This window comes from Squalius cephalus (genome assembly GCF_949319135.1).
Source record: "Squalius cephalus genome assembly, chromosome: 20".
NCBI lineage: Eukaryota > Metazoa > Chordata > Actinopteri > Cypriniformes > Leuciscidae > Squalius > Squalius cephalus.
The window spans coordinates 5,078,246-5,092,352 of NC_137141.1; the positions used below are offsets into that span (position 1 = coordinate 5,078,246).

At 37.7% G+C, this 14,107-nt stretch overlaps 1 protein-coding gene across 1 annotated transcript in view; it reads right to left on the minus strand.

Moving 5' to 3' along the window:
* The window catches only part of trappc12 (trafficking protein particle complex subunit 12), a 44,522-nt gene that overhangs the window by 13,832 nt on the left and 16,583 nt on the right, over window positions 1-14,107 (minus strand). The window contains exons 4-7 of the mRNA XM_079853440.1: window positions 4,459-4,572; window positions 2,305-2,443; window positions 1,019-1,131; window positions 836-908 (exon numbers count right to left, since the gene is read on the minus strand). Of these exons, the coding sequence (XP_079709566.1) occupies window positions 836-908; window positions 1,019-1,131; window positions 2,305-2,443; window positions 4,459-4,572 (439 nt within the window). The remainder of the gene's footprint in view (window positions 1-835; window positions 909-1,018; window positions 1,132-2,304; window positions 2,444-4,458; window positions 4,573-14,107) is intronic.

Sequence of the window (14,107 nt, forward strand, 5' to 3'; positions counted from 1 at the left end):
GGCTAGGGAGCACTGAGACCAACAGGCTTGAGACCACTGGGCTAGGGAGCGCTGAGACCAACAGACTTGAGACCACTGAGCTAGGGAGCGCTGAGACCACCGGACTTGAGACCACTGGGCTAGGGAGCGCTGAGACCACCGGACTTGAGACCACTGGGCTAGGGAGCGCTGAGACCAACAGGCTTGAGACCACTGGGCTAGGGAGCGCTGAGACCAACAGGCTTGAGACCACTGGACTTGAGACCACTGGGCTGGGGATGCCAGCTGCTCGCACTGATATTAGCGGTGGATCCGCCAGACTGGATGCCAGTCTTGTCCTCCCGAGACGAATACAGTGGCCAGATTGGTACAGGCCGATGGTGTATGTAGCAGCCAAGCTTTGCGGCCACCATTGCAATAGGTGCATAACCCCATAAATATATTTATATAGTTATATAAATATACAGTATTTACCAAATATATTAGTAATACACAAAAAATTATAGTATATTTTTGCCATATGGGTTTTATTGTTAAAAAAAAACGTAACTTTTTTTCCTATTTTCTTTTCTAAAAGGAAGTTTAGGCATACTGAAGGGATTGTATAATTTAGAGAGCTTTTTATTGTACGAATATTTTGATATCAGTGATTGCAAGATGAGTTATCAAAAAGAGAAAGACTGCAAAGTCTACAAGTGTATATCTCGTAAAAGACTATAATGTAATTTAACATAACAGATACAGAAGCTTACAAATAACCAATTTGAAGGGTGGTGGAAATGAGGATGAGTAAACGATGACAGATTTTGTATTTGACATGCACTAGGTCTAGAGGAGAGATTTCAGTGGTAAGTACCGAGTCTGTTGTCCTGTGTGAGGTTCATCATACTCCCGTCCTCAGCTAAACCCTCCTGCAGGTTACTCAGAATCTGTGAAAGGACAAGAACAGAAGTTTTACAACCCCAATTACAGCTATGCTAATTAAATTTCAGAGCTCTGCAGAGCAGGTGCAGCCAGTGAGGTGTAAAGTTCAGCTCACCTTCTGACAGACGCTCTTTATTCTATGGAGGCGGTCCAGAGTATCCTGAGGCTTCTGCAGATACTGAGGGAGCTCGGCGTGCAAAACACGCATGGAGAACGGCACCATCGAGCCTTGACCATCCAAGACAGAGGCATATAAAACACATTTAGGGATATTAACATGCATAGGCTATTCTCTTCTCTATCCTATGCATAGGATAATGCATAGGCTTTCTCTTCTGCAAAAACTAACAACATTTCCCATTCTTGCTTCTTTTTCTGTCAGTAAATACACTGATGAAACAGACTCCATGCTGGTGAAACAAGCTTTGATCACACCACTCTTTGATATCAGGATGGATCTTGTAACGTAGACCTGGGTCTGAAGATCTTTAAATTTCACCTGACCGACTGCAAAAGGTTTTTATTGGTATGACTGGAAATAAAGCTCTGTTGGGTAATGGGCTGATATTATGATGCATTTGAGAAGTAACTAATTGCTGGATTTGCCCAATTTTGCCAGGTTCGTGGCATGCTTTGAAAGATATTTACAGTCCCATTAAAAAGTTTGGGGTCTGTAAGACTTTTAAAAAGTCTCTTCTGCTCTCCAAGGATTAATTTATTTGTTTGAAAACACAGTAATACTGTGAAATATTATTGCAATTTAAGATAATCGTGTTTATTCACAATATAATACAATAATTTATTTGGTGCCTTTGCTTTCTCATAGAACAAACACAAAACAAAGAACTACTGTGATAACTACAAAAACTAAAAACAAAACAACCTAGAACAGCTGAAGGACAAATGCATTCAAAGCAAAGATTTCATTGTACAGGAAATGCTGTAACATAAAACATACTTGCATTTGTATAAATTAAATAGCAATCAGACTTTTACTACCGTTATAACATAAACATAACAATGATAATAAAAATTAAGAGGTACAAAAAAGAGATAAAGTTTATTATCCTAAATATTGTCAGCCATCTAATAAGACTTTAGGCAGAGTATTAATTACACAATCAGTAATCACTTAATAAAATTCAGCAGCAACAGATAATATTATTATTATAATAATAAGTTAAATAAATGATTTAATAATAATAATAATAATAATTATAACAGAAATACAAATCTTTAATAACACTACAGTATAAATGTCACTATAAATGCATCTTTGCTCAATAAAAGTATTAAATTATTTAAAAAAAAGGTATCTAACTGACTCCAAACCTGTGAACAGTAGTGTATGGGAAACTGTTTCAGAATATATTTATATTGCCTCGATAAAACAACTTTTACCTCGTCTTCCAGGGTAAACCGTCGGGTAATATTCATAGTAGAGGTTTGGATGGTCAAGATTCCCAAAGGGCTCAAACTCCAGCTCAGCGTTCTGGAAAAGGTTGAGCTTCACCAGAAGAGCAAGACGCACAAACCACAGCTGCAGAGACAAAAGAGGTGTCTGTTTCAACATAACAATTCAACATTTTGTTCTTTCTGTAACTGAGTTGTGCAATGCTTTGTGATCTTCATGTATTCCAGACGAGCTCTTCTCTGCAGCAGTGCGTGTGGAGCCGGGTGAGGCCGCTCATCAAAGCGAGCGGGGGCTTTGACACGAGCCACGGGCCCGTCAGCGGGTTACTGTGGACTGAGTGGGAGTCGGGACGCCAGCTCAAACACTGACAGCTCTGCTGCTTCACATGTATATCAGTGTGGGGAACTGAACAAAACTCTAGGGCTGGATATCGACACAAATGTCAATTTTGATTCACAAGCTTTAAATTCTGATCTTGATTCGAAATCCAGTTTTATATATATAATAACATTATAATAATAACTTTTTAATGGAAGTAAATTAATGACAAATGTCTTTGAAATAGGGCTGTCACGATATGATATCGCGATTATCGCATCCAAAATAAAAGTTTGTATTTTCATAATAAATGTGTGTGTACTGTGTATAATTATTTTGTATATTTAAATACACATACGTGCATGTATATATATATATATATATATATATAAAAAAAATGTTATTTAGATATACAATATTTATATTTATATAATATAAATTATATATAAATCTATAAACAGTATATACATGCAAATATTTCTTAAATATATACAAGCATGTGTGTGTATTTATATATATAAAATAATTATACACAGTACACACACATTTATTATGTAAATACAAACTTTTATTTTGGACGCGATAATCGCGATATCATATCGTGACAGCCCTACTTTGAAACATTGAAAAAAAAACGCATTGGATTAAAAGTGCTTGCATTTTAAGCAGTGCATTTTCAGGCTGACATTGAATACGGTTGTATGGTACATTCAAGCTGTGAATATTTCAATTAAAAACATTTCAACCACAATTAGGTGAGAAGCTCAGGTAAGAGTCGACGCCTCTCGGGTCAAACACATAGGGCTGGGGTACAAACTCAAGCTCCTCCCACATTTCTTTTTAAAAGTCTAATTTTAGACTTCTAGTTTGTGACCGGTGTTTTGTCGTGCTCTATCTTCTGTGCTTGTGCATTTATCAACACGTCATGTGTCAGGTAGAGTATGACAGCGGAAGCCACTGATTATAGTTTATAAAGTTATAAATATGGATATTGTTCATACAAAAAAACATGGCTTCGCTTCAAAAGGTCTTTATTAAAGGGTTAGTTCACCCAAAAATGAAAACTGTCAGTATAATTACTCACCCTCATGTTGTTCCAACCCCGTAAGACCTTTGTTCATCTTCTAAACACAAATTAAGTTATTTTTGTTGAAATCTGAGAGTTGGATCACTCCTACATAGGCTTCTAGGTAACTGAAACTTGCCAGCCCAGAAAAGTTAGTAAAGACAATGTTTAAAATAGTCCAAGCGACTACAGTGGCTCAACCATAAGTTTATCAAGCGACGAGAATACTTTTTTGTGCACAAAAAACTAAAATAATGACTTTATTCAACTATTCATTTTCTTCTGTATGGGCCTGGGTGAATTCACGTAGTCTGGGCTGGCAGATGAAATTACCTAGAACCCTTTGGAGGAGTGAGACAGCTCTCAGATTTCATCAAAAATATCTTAATTTGTGTTCCAAAGATGAACAAAAGTCTTACGGGGTTGGAACAACATGAGGGCGAGTAATTACAGACAGAATTTTAATTTTTATGTGAACTAACCCTTTAACCCCCTGGAGTCGTATGGATTACTTTAATGATGGATGGATGTGCTTTTTAGAGCTTCAAAATGTAAGGTACCATTCACTCCCATTATAAAGCTTGAAAGAGCCAGGATATTTTAATATAACTCCGATTGTGTTTGGCTGAAGGAAGAAAGTCTTACACACCTAGGATGGCTTGAGGGCGAGTAAATCATGGGGTAATTTTCATTTTTGGGTGAACTATCCCTTTAAGCGCTGGACCGCAGCCCTGTAGAGAGCACAGGTTGTGCTCACCTGTAAGGAGTCAGTGGTGTGTCCGGTGGGCTGGCCGCTCTTGCCGTAGCCCTGGCCATGAGCCGTCAGCAGTCGTCCCGTCAGATCCACGGACGCCCTCCAGTTCTTAGTGCTCTGTGGGCCGAGAGAGAAGATGAAGACATTACACAAACAGCTGCTCGCTCAGGAGGAGGTGCGAACGAGACGACAAGGTCACTGCGAGCACTCGCTTTACATGACACTGGCATTAGTCACGGCAAGACTTTCGTTACAAAACTTGCATATGTTGCAAAAAAAATTAAATTGACTGCAATACAAAGTAGGGACAGACAAATTAGGCTTGTTCACACCAAAGTTTTGCTCACATATGGCGTACTGTAGATTTGTTTTTTGGGTGACAGGCACATTTCCCTGCAGTGGATTTGATCACTTTGCACATATATCCGATCTGATCTTCAGTGTCTGCAGTGTTATTTTGCATGGATGAAATTGTGATCCGTTTGTTCAGACAATATAAGTCAATATCCGGCCTACATCTCAGTCGGGCCAATGGTTAAATTTTTACTTGCCCTGCCATACTTTTCACTATTATTGTTACTGTTTTTGACTCATTGTTTTAGACTCAACATTGTATTCTATTAAATAGCTTATTATGACACCATATTTGTAGATCTTTGCAATTTCACTATTCTCGAACCTATTTTTGATACCACAGCAAAAACTACTAGCCTGACTAATAAAAAATTATGAAACAATATAAAAGACAAGTGAACAGTCAGTAATAAAATAAGAAAAAAATAAAATAAATACGGAACATTTTCTGTGTTTGTATTTGTCCGTATTTGTCCGTATTTGTCCTGAGTATTTTCTCCTTAAACTGCAGTGAATCAAAGACAGTCTCAAAAACACGGTGTGAAATCGCTGGTGTTTCTGACGTCACAAACTACCTTGTAACCAATCAGATCAACGTGTGATCGTCAACAAGTGGATCTCTGAGATGTGTGAGTGAGTGGAGGCGGGGCTCATTTGCATATTCATGGAAGGCATGAATCATTTTTATGAAGGAAAACATTTTTAAATATGTAATTTTGGTGATCAAAGATGAGTTTTAAGGGATAGAATTATTGACTACAGGGGGACTTTAACAAATAATCCTTAGATTAATCGGTTACACTTTATTTTAAGGTAATGTAGTTACATTGTACTTACTCAGATAAGTACTGAAAATTATTTAACTACATGTACTTATTATAGAGTTACGATTCGGATTAGGGTTTGATTTAGGGTTATTTACTTGAAATTATGCATCATTTACTGTTATTGCGTGCAACTACGTGCACTATATTCCAAGACTTCTGAAGCCATTTGATAGCTTAAAGGGGGGGTGAAATGCTCATTTTCACTCAATCTCCTGTTAATCTTGAGTACCTATAGAGTAGTATTGCATCCTTCATATCTCCAAAACGTCTTTAGTTTTATTATATTTATAAGTTAAAGATTGGCTGTACCGAGTCTTTCCGGAAAAAACCGAGCGGCTGGGGGCGGGCCGTGTGGGCGGTGTGCTATAGCTGTGCTAACTGATCTAACAACAACACAGAGAGACATTTGAAGTAGTTTACTCTCCATGACTGCTCGATCCTTAAGCATTAGATGATCTGGGCTTTGTTTATAAAACAATCATCGTCGAAATGCAGGGAACAAAGAGTCGTGCACAACCTCCGTTGATGCTTCGAAAAAACAAACTCCATCCACTATTCCCTTAACGCTGGGTTCTTTGGGAATCTGTGCAGGGTTGTCTTGCCCTGCCAACCAAAAACCCCCTTCTTTGGTGACATTGACTTCCCTAAAGCCGAGCAGAGCGCTTTGAGGTAACGTACTGCTTTCGCTCTCTTCTCTCTCTGGTCTGCGAGTGCGCGCGCGGCCGCGGAGAAGTGCCCTTAGGACCCATATAAGGAAATTCCGCTCTATCTTACGTAAGACAGAGCCATACTCGAAAAAAACTTTCCGAAACTTGTGACAAACCGGAAGGAGTATTTTTGGAACAAAAATACTCCTTCAAACGTACAACTTAACTTTTGAAACTTTGTCCATGTTTAGCATGGGAATCCAACTCTTTAACAGTGTAAAAAACTCAGTATGCATGAAACAGCAATTCATCCCCCCTTTAATGTGAGGTACTAATGAATATTTAAGTCATTAAGTTAAAGTTAATGTCAAGTCAAGTCAAGTTTATTTATATAGCGCTTTTCACAATACAGATTGTATCAAAGCAGCTTCATAGTATTAAATTAAAATAATACATCAAGGTTTGTTTCTAGTGGAAAACGTCCACGTTTGGTAATGCTGATCAATAGTATTGTTGATTGATTAATTAAATTAAGTATCCCCAACTGAGCAAGCCAAAGGCAACAGTGGCAAGGAACCGAAAAACTCCATCAGGTGACCTAATGGAGAAAAAAAAAAACCCTGGGAGAACCCAGGCTCAGTCGGGGGCCAGTTCTCCTCTGGCGTCTATGAACTAGAGGTCGGATTTAACTGTAAGATTAAAAGTATTATATGAATGCCTGGCTGAAGAGATGTGTCTTTAATCTAGTTTTAAACTGGGAGAGCGAGTCTGAGCAACGAACAGTATCTGGAAGACTATTCCAGAGTTTTGGAGCTAAATGTGAAAATGCTCTCCCTCCTTTGGATGATCTGGATATCCTAGGTATGACCAAAAGCCTCGAATTTAGTGATCTTAAAGAGCGCGATGGATTATAGGGTGATAGAAGGTCCGTTAAATAGACTGGAGCTAAGCCGTTTAGGGCTTTATAAGTCAGTAGCAATACCTTGTAGTTAATACGGGACTTTATAGGTAACCAATGTAGTGATGATAAAATTGGTGTTATATGATCATATTTTCTTGATCTAGTAAGAACTCTAGCGGCGGCATTTTGGACTAACTGTAGCTTGTTTATTAAGGATGCAGGACAACCGGCTAATAAAGCATTACAGTAATCTAGTCTCGAGGTCATGAATGCATGAACTAACTTTTCTGCATCAGAAACTGATAGCATGTTACGTAAGCATGTTAATGAAAACTCATCTCTCCTCAGTCATTCTCCATTCAGCATTCAAACAGTGTGTCACATTCGGGTATGACAGTCAACACGATGAAACTCATTTCAAGATCAATGTTCCCATTATTATACTGTATTTGTAGATTAAGGCCATGGTTTTGCACTAAAGGACTTTATTTTGTTAATTGCTGTTTCTAAATCTTGTCATCTTTCTACCAAGTGTCTAATACAATATAATACACTATGCATCAATATCTCTTCCCTTTTTGCTTTGAATTTATCAATGCGAAGTGCTGCTTGCTGGCTCCGTGTTGCTTCAAGCGCATCATTCTGCGCAGTTTTCATATCATAATACTTTTGCACAATAAAAGGTTATCAACAGCCTTTCTTGTTCTGTCCAATCTATCATATGTTGCTTCATTAAAAAGCTGCGCTATACATTTTCATTTTATATAGTATATAGTATATATATATATATATATATATATATATATATATATATATATATATATATATATATATATATATATATATATATATATATATATATATATATATATACACACACACACACACTATATTGACAAAAGTATTGGGACGCCTGCCTTTACATGCACATGAACTTTAATGACATCCCGTTCTTAATCCGTAGGGTTTATTATAGAGTTGGCCCACTCTTTGCTGCTATAATAGCTTCAACTCTACTGGGAAGGCTTTCCACAAGGTTTAGGAGTGTGTTTATGGGAATTTTTGACCATTCTTCTAGAAGCGCATTTGTGAGTTCAGGCACTGATGTTGGACGAGAAGGCCTGGCTCTCAGTCTCCGCTCTTATTCATCCCAAAGCTGTTCATGGGGTTGAGGTCAGGACTCTGTGCAGGACAGTCAAGTTCCTCCACACCAAACTCGCTCTTCCGTGTCTTTATGGACCGTGATTTGTGCACTGGTGCGCAGTCTTGTTGGAACAGGAACATCCCCAAACTGTTCTCACAAAGTTGGGAGCATGACATTTTCCAAAATGTCTGGGTATGCTGAAGCATTAAGAGTTTCTTTCACTGGAACTAAGGGGCCAAGCCCAACCCCTGAAAAACAACCCCACACCATGATCCCCGCTCCACCAAACTTTACACTTGGCACAATGCAGTCAGGCAAGTGCCGTTCTCCTGGCAGCCGCCAAACCCAGACTCGTCCATCGGATTGCCAGACAGAGAAGCGCGATTCGTCACTCCAGAGGACACGTCTCACTGCTCAAGAGTCCAGTGGCGGTGTGCTTTACACCACTGCATCCCACACTTTGCATTGCACTGATGATGTAAGGCTTGGATGAAGCTGCTTGGCCATGGAAACCCATTCAATGAAGCTCTTTACACACTGTTCTTGAGCTAATCTGAAGGCCACACGAAGTTTGGAGGTATTGACTGCGCAAAGTTGGCGACTTCTGCGCACTGTGTGCCTCATCATGCGCTGACCCCGCTCTGTGATTTTACGTGGCCTATCACTTCGTGGCTGAGTTGCTGTTGTTCCCAATTGTTTCCACTGTGTTATAATACCACTAACAGTTGACCGTGGAATATTTAGTAGTGAGGAAATTTCACGAATGGACTTATAGCACAGGTGGCAAACTATCATGGTCCCACGCTTGAATTCACTGAGCTCCTGAGAGCGACCCATCCTTTCACAAATGTTTGTAGAAGCGTCTGCATGCCTAGGTGCTCGATTTATACAACTGTGGCCATGGAAGTGACTGGAACACCTGGATTCAATGATTTGGAGGGGTGTCCCAATTCTTTTGGAAATATAGTATATATATGTGTGTGTAACAATACAAAAAGCAAGGTGGAACATTTTACAATTTATTTGTTCCCCACTCAATGTTTTTTTGTTTTTTTCTTTTCACTAACTGTTCAGATTTTATCAAATTATTGTGCAACTTATTATTAAGTGCAATTACTGTTATCAACTTATTCTGCTGTATTATCCTCTAACCTAATTTATAATATCATTTTTGCCATTTATGAATATAGCCTTCTCTTACTGTGGCAGATTCAATCTTTGGTTGGTTGTTTTAATTTTTCAATTCCTCAGAAAGTGGCCTGTGTGTGAGTGTGTGTGATTCTGGGGTGGGGAATTAATTCAGATTCACAATTTGACCTTGTGTAATTTGCTGGTGACTGCATGTCATTTTGACACTTTTCTACCTTTGGATTTGATGAGAACACTGTTTGTTGGCAGTGTTTGCCCATGGTGTGGACATGTGCCTTAGATGGGATGCTGTTTCTCTGTTTTGTTTTTCATTTGTGTTCATTTTCTCAGCCTGAGTTTAGTATCTCTTCTGTTTTCACAGGCATTAAAAATGCTTTCTCTTTCCTTCTGTGCTACTGCTTTCTCTCTTTCTCTTCTTTTAGAGATCCTAGAGCCTCTAAATCTTCATTAGAGGGGCAAATGAAGCTGAAAACCACTGGATGGAAAACGGGCAAAAGCAGCAGCCGCCACTGAGATAAAACATAACAGAAGTCAATGACAGGGGAAACGAGGGTCCTCTCTGATGTACTGCACACTTGGGGACCCCAAACTCACACACACGACAGATCAGAGGTTCTGCTGTTTTACAGTTCCCGGTCATCATTAGGGGCTTTCGCACCGGAGGAACGCTTTCATAGTTTCAATAACGATTGGAAGAAGTACAGAATCTAACCCCGCACTGTAGGAACTACCAGTGATGTAAGTGTGTGTTGATTGGCCGAACGCATTCGAAACACCTGCCATTTTTATAAAAGTCGTGCAAACAAAGTTTATAGCCTATATATTCACTCCATGAATAAGCAAAACAGCAATAGCTGGACCGAAGTCACACTGTAAAAAATCATTTTCATGATTTATCACAACATTTTATCTATTGCCAAATCAACTGATTCAGATAACATAATATTTTGTGTTTTCTATTTATTAAACCAATCTCCTTTGTTGTATTACTTAAATGTTTTTATTTTAATGAACTCAAAATTTTAAGGTATTAAGGTAACTATGTTAAACCAACAGTATTATTTTTTACAGTGGCACTTCTCAACCTTTACAATAAGGAGGAAACCCAATGCAACTTTGAAGGGACCAGGCGAAAGATGTATTTTATGCATTTCTGCTCAGCTAGCAACAACATGGCAAATGCTATAATACTTTTTTTGTATACAGTTTACTTGCTCGGCTTACGTCACTTCTAAGTTCCTATAACTACCCTATTTACTTATCCTCAACAAGTCATTCAAGACCTCAGTAAAACTCAAAAGGAGACATTTTTATTAATGTTCTAGCATGTCGTTCTTTTCCACACAATTACCGTACAATGAAATATGATTTTTTTAATATTGCTATTTAATTATTTTATTTTTTTAATTTAGTGCTTCAACTTAAAGGTCCCATTCCATGGATTATTTTATTATTTTATAATGTTTCCTGGGGTGCCCTTATAATGTTAGTATGTTTTTTAGATCAAAAATTGTTATAATTTAGAAATAAAAGGCATATTTCCTAGCCTGATTTCATTCCCTGGTTTGAACACTCTGTTTGAAGGGGCGTGTCTGCTGCGAGACTTCAGTGTAAACGCCCTCTGCTGTGATTGGCTGACATGCTTGCATATGAAATATCTGGCATTACATGTGTAACTATCTGGAAAACTTTTACTATTACAGCTATTATACGTTTTTACTATTACAGCTATCGGGATTAACGAATCACGAGAAGTTTTTTAAGTATTTAGATCTATTTCAATCACATAAAAGGTTGATGAGCATTGAGCAGATGACAGTCTGTTGATCGCGTGAATGAAGATCTTATCATTGCAACGCAGTTTCTGCACTCTCACTAATGATTTCACCAATGCAAACATGAGGTATATAAATACAGTAAGAGCTTCGTTGTGCAGTGTAACAGCGTCATTGATTTCATAACGAGTTTTGGCAAGTGTCCAGATAAACTCGCGCTGTGTGATTGACAGCTTGGGCGATTGGAAAGGGATTGTTCTTTGATCGCTTTCTGTATATTAATCACAGTTTAAGTAAGATTATTTTCATCCTACTAAGAGAAACGATGTGAAGTTGATCGCTACTTCCATAGTAAATCACTACTTACCGCTTGCTGGAATATAGTTGAAATTGCCCCCTTCGTTAGTATGAAACGCTGAGAGAAGCCTGCTTGATATTATTCCAGGTTAGAGAAACAGTCCGTGGTGAAATGGACAGAGCAAACTAACAACTTCGAATTAAACTTTTGCGGTATCCGATTATAGATAAACATCAACCACGTCTGTCGACATTTCGCCATCAATACGCCTGTATTCCTGTGGGCGGAGGTTAGTCAAAAAACGGTTTTAATGACGTCATTAAAGAAGGAAGTAGAGGGGTGTAGTCCAATCCAGCCGTTTTTTGTAGTCAACTTCTGTTAAATAAAATATCTCGCTTGGCATTGAACTTTGAGCTTTATAATTTTACAGATATTATTTATACTCTAACAACAACATTACACACTAACTAAAGTTTGAAACATGGGATCACGAAGAACGGGACCTTTAAACATATTTCAGCTCATTACCAAGGAAACATTTCAAATATTCGTTTAGATTAAGTTTTTCAACTAATATTTTGATTTTATTATTTTTAGTTAATAACCCTGATTCAAAAAGGACTCAAAATAAATTTAAGTTGTTATTCACTGATAATCTTACCTTTAAGCAAGCTTTAACTACCATATGTTTTGTGAACTGGATGGATCCACCAATTCATTGAGAAATACCTTTAAGGATGTCAATATATGATGCAGTAGATAAAACACAATAGAAGAGAATTATTTAGACATTATATCATGGTCTGTCTGAATACTCGATTCTGATTGGTTGGAAGGTGTGCAATAAAACGGTTTAATCCATAGCTAGATCCCTGGATTTTTATTGATAAAACTGAATCACTACATCATATTTTTCAGCAACGATGGGGTAGCGTAGCCGTGGATTATCCCTAACATAAACCTAAAAAAATGCTTTAAGACGAGTGCACACTGAAGCCATATCAGTATTTGAACACTTTCACCACAATCACTTCTGAAGCAAGACATTCATTGAAACTAGTTCTGCGTTCGCGCCATATCGTAATTACCATAACCTTTTACAGCTTTACAGTCAGACTTTCACTGATGCTATGAAGATTATGGAGAGAATATTCACATAAAATATGTAAACACCTAAATATGTAGCTACAGCCTAGTAAAACCATTATTCATTGTTACTAACCCAAAAGCTACAAAGATTAATCCAAAATGGGAATAAAAACATAACAGCTCTGTAAGGGAAACAATGAAAAAAGAAGCGACAATGAATCAAGGAAAAAGAAGTAAATTAATACAATGAACAGGTGAGGAATACACGAAAGCTGTATGGCAACAATTCAAATGGATATTCACCAGGGAATCATACACCATTCAGAATTGAATTAAGAATGCCTTTTAAAATCCAATTAAAAAAATAAAAATAAAAAAAACCTACGTAGACAACGAAAGCATGTAAATTCATTTCAATAAATACGTAATAATTTTTCATTCATTCTATACAGTGTAACAGTGATGAATTGGCTGCTATTCTCATGAAAATTGGATCTAAGTTCAGTAAGTTCTGTTTATTATATTGTTACAGAGACAATAGCTCTGTTTCCTGATTTTGACCCACACAGTTCCCTCATTTCTGGAGAAACAAGTAACACCAACAACAATTATCTGTTTCCTTGTTGGCTTTTCTGACCAAACAAAAGGGTCTGGCAGGAAAGCAAGCAGATCAGAGACTGAGAAAATATCACAAACTTAGTGTTGTACTGTAAAGAAGAAAGAATTCAGCAATGAGTTCAAACAACCTGCGTCACCAAAGACTGCGGTAGACCCAGAGGTTAATTATTGAAAACTATGCTAACCCGCAAGCGTTTTCAACATGCTGCACAGCAAGATAATGCTGTTGTCGCATTGTTATCACCTCTGGTAGAAAAGGCATCTGTTAATGTTTCAAACAAATCTGCTAATATGAAAATAAATGTTGATGTAAGGTCTATGGTGGTAAACCATCAACCAAATATTCTACTTCCTCTGAAAGCCAAAGCTAATCTGAATGCAATGGAAGAACCAATTACCCAACAGGCAAGCATTAGTGCCAATGTGAGGCTGAATAATGGATTCATTCAATGCAGATGGACTCAAAAGTCCAGTTTGGACTGATGAACCAACCAGTTGAAGCAACAGCAACAGTAACACAATTAATAACACGATAAATTAGTAACACGATAAATGATCGCAAACTCGATTCAAACACCCACTCGATCTTGTTCCTAAATGACAAAAATCTGGCTACGTCTATTAAACCATTGACAATTCGATCACAGAGATTCACAGAAATATTGTATCGATTACATCGTTACACCAGTAGGTGGCGACAAGTGACTGTTGAAAAATGTTTTTATCATTGAAACATTCATTCAAAAATCACTGATTCATCCAGTAATTAAACAAGCAAACTCTTTATGAGTGAGTCATTGAATCATTCATTTTAAACTATTTAATAGACTGCGGCAGTTAACACTTCATT